The sequence below is a fragment of the Salmo salar genome, chromosome ssa18 (genome assembly GCF_905237065.1).
Source record: "Salmo salar chromosome ssa18, Ssal_v3.1, whole genome shotgun sequence".
Classification (NCBI taxonomy): Eukaryota; Metazoa; Chordata; class Actinopteri; order Salmoniformes; family Salmonidae; genus Salmo; species Salmo salar.
Window position 1 is genome coordinate 64,607,160 of NC_059459.1, and position 2,800 is coordinate 64,609,959.

Below are 2,800 nucleotides of genomic sequence, written 5' to 3' on the forward strand. Positions count from 1 at the left end.
TTGATGCACTGAAGTGTCTGTAGAGAGCATGTGGTGAGGACAGACGGTCATTGCTGTGGGTTAGAGATGAGTTTACATGAGTGGAAAATGTATTTAGGGCATTCAGAACACCACAGAGAGATGTGATACAGGATACAGCTTAAAAAGGAGAGATGACTGAAAGAGTTAGTCAATAGAATGGACTCTCTGCATGCATATACTGTCATCAGGATGAGCTAATGTTACATTGAGCATAAACCTCAATCTACTCTGATGTTGTTGCCCAAAATCAGTTGTGGGGTTATTGTTCTTCCCTGCAAACCTACCAGTGAAACTGCTGTAGAAATTTAAGAGCAAGGGAAAAATCTGAGAGAAAATCACACAATACCTCTGTATGACAGCAGTTTAATATTTTATTTAATCTGCACAACATTACCAATGTAAAAAGGAATTTGACAGAATACAAGGCATTGTAAGACACTTCACTAATATATAAAGCTATATACAGTGGGAAACACATTAAAGCAATTTAAGTGAATAAATAGGCAAAGCTGACGTTTCAGTCCATGTTTTCTTGTAAGACAATGAAATGAAAATTAAAACTTCACTGATATATAAAGCTATATACAGTGGGAAACACATAACATCAATGCAAGTTATTAAAAATAAAAAGTCTATTTTTCAGTCCATGTTATGGCTTCTCACCCCAGAGTACAAAGTGTCTCTCTCCATGGCGCTCCTCTGTCTCCCGGTGTTTACTTTCTTGTGGACGACATTCAGAGCGGCATAATGGAGTGTGTCAACATCTTGATCCTGAGAGGAATAACAAAAATAAAATCAAAATATTTGGTATTAGACTGAAACATTGCTGGTGAAGCAAAAAATGAAAGTGTATATTTTCATATTTTGATTAAATAAAAAAAACATTGCTTCAGCAACAGCTCAACAAATGCCAGGTGTGTGTACCTGGTTATGACTGGGGACCTCCGGAGTACTTGGCTGAGGGGGCGTACCTTTTAATCAAACATTATCATCATCATTATCATCAACAACAACAATAACAACATCATCATCATCAATCATCATCATCATCATCAATAACATCATCATCATCGTTATCATCATCATCAATAACATCCGCATCAACATCATCAAACAATTCATTTGTAAAGTTTTATGATCAAAAACATGTCATGTTCCCTGTACCAACAGTTTCAGCATATTGTGCACATTGATAACACTTACCTCTGCACTGTTCACATTCTCTCCTGCTGATCTTATACATAACCCAACCAAGGACAATGACGAGGATGACACACAGACCCAACGCTACACCCAGACAGTACACCAAGAGAACATGGTCCTCCTTACAACCATCTGTGGAAATACAGACAGTGGAAGAGGAAATTCAGGACATTTTGCTCCACCAGACATTGAGTTTATTCAAGGCACCATGAAAGAATATCAGAACATATCAGAAGTATCACTTACGGACAACATCCAGCTTGGTCCCGTTCCCAAACAGTATCTCCCCACATGACGCCATAGCACAGTAGTAAATCCCAGCATCAGAGAGGCTGAGGTTCCTCTTGGGGAGGTTGTAGACACAGCTCTGTGTAGGAGACCCAGCCTCAAGGCTCTTCTCACACTGATCACTCCTGTCTCCATTGGTGTAAAGGATTCCTGGATGGGATTCTCCTGAACCATGTCTGAACCAATAGACACTGTGTTCTCCTGCACAGGTCTCAGTGTGTATTGTACAGTTCAGAGTCACAGAGTCTCCTGGCTGGACTGACTCAGACACAGGCTGCTGAAGTATAGTCATATTTCTGGAATCTGATCCTGACAAGAAGGCCAATAAACCAATTTCATCTCTCTAGAATATCCCTGTGGCAAGTGTTGTAACTCAACATTTATTCAATAAATATTTCATCTGAGAATACCTCATATTTACACTGTATATCTGTAAATTCAGATTTACAAAAAGTAAATAATAATGACTTTCTTTTTACCTTTTATGATGAGAATGACTCCTTTTCCAAATTCCAAATTGTTTCCATAAGAACTTCCACAGTAGTATGTGCCTGAATCAGAGAGTTCCACATCTGCTATCATTAGGTTATTTTTCCCTTGGCCACCTTCCACTGAGAAGCGAGTGTTATTCTTAAACTCCTGGTAAAATTCTGCATTATTGTCCAACTTATAGAGGGTTGAGATGAGCTGAGGAATATTTTCAAAAGTTTGCTTGTACCAGGAGAACATTACTCCCACATCGCCTTCGTTGAAGCAGACCAAAACCACTGTGTCTCCAACGTTGGCTGACATGAGACCATTCTTCTGACTGATGGATGAGGATTGAGTCCGAGTTACTCCATGAACTAGAGAACATGAAAATATATTAGCCGTTACATTACTCAAATACAACTTTGGATTCTCAAAGTGTCTGTAGAACAATAATGGGATACTTTGTGTCTCCAAATTAAGAAATGTAAAATGTATAAGATTGACTTACCCATCTCTACGAGCAGTGGAAATACCAGACACAGTGCCATCATCTTTAAAGTTGTCAGCTCTTCACAACTTGAATCTTGAGTGGAAAGAGTCCACCCATGTAGACAACGCTTCAACAATGGAGTTAAAGGTGATTGGTCGAACTGGACAGCATAATTTTTGTTAACGCCTCATTCAGGCATGACTGTGGTCTTTACATGTAGCTTGTACAGTTCAGAGTCCCAGAATTGTCCTAGATGTAGAATCTCATAGTTTAGATTTGTACAAATTGAGCACTAATTTTTGAAGCACGATTTCCCTCAATCTTTAT

At 38.9% G+C, this 2,800-nt stretch overlaps 1 protein-coding gene across 1 annotated transcript; it reads right to left on the minus strand.

The window, feature by feature from the left end:
- Window positions 1–368: 368 nt before the first annotated feature.
- LOC106577672 (uncharacterized) lies at window positions 369–2,554 on the minus strand. The gene is made up of 6 exons (XM_014155991.2): window positions 2,492–2,554; window positions 1,992–2,357; window positions 1,471–1,821; window positions 1,225–1,356; window positions 946–992; window positions 369–792 (listed from the first exon to the last, which is right to left on the minus strand). The coding sequence occupies exons 1-6, from the start codon at window positions 2,532–2,534 to the stop codon at window positions 661–663; spliced, it is 1,071 nt and encodes a 356-aa protein (XP_014011466.2). The 5' UTR covers window positions 2,535–2,554; the 3' UTR covers window positions 369–660.
- Between the last annotated feature and the right edge of the window lie 246 nt (window positions 2,555–2,800).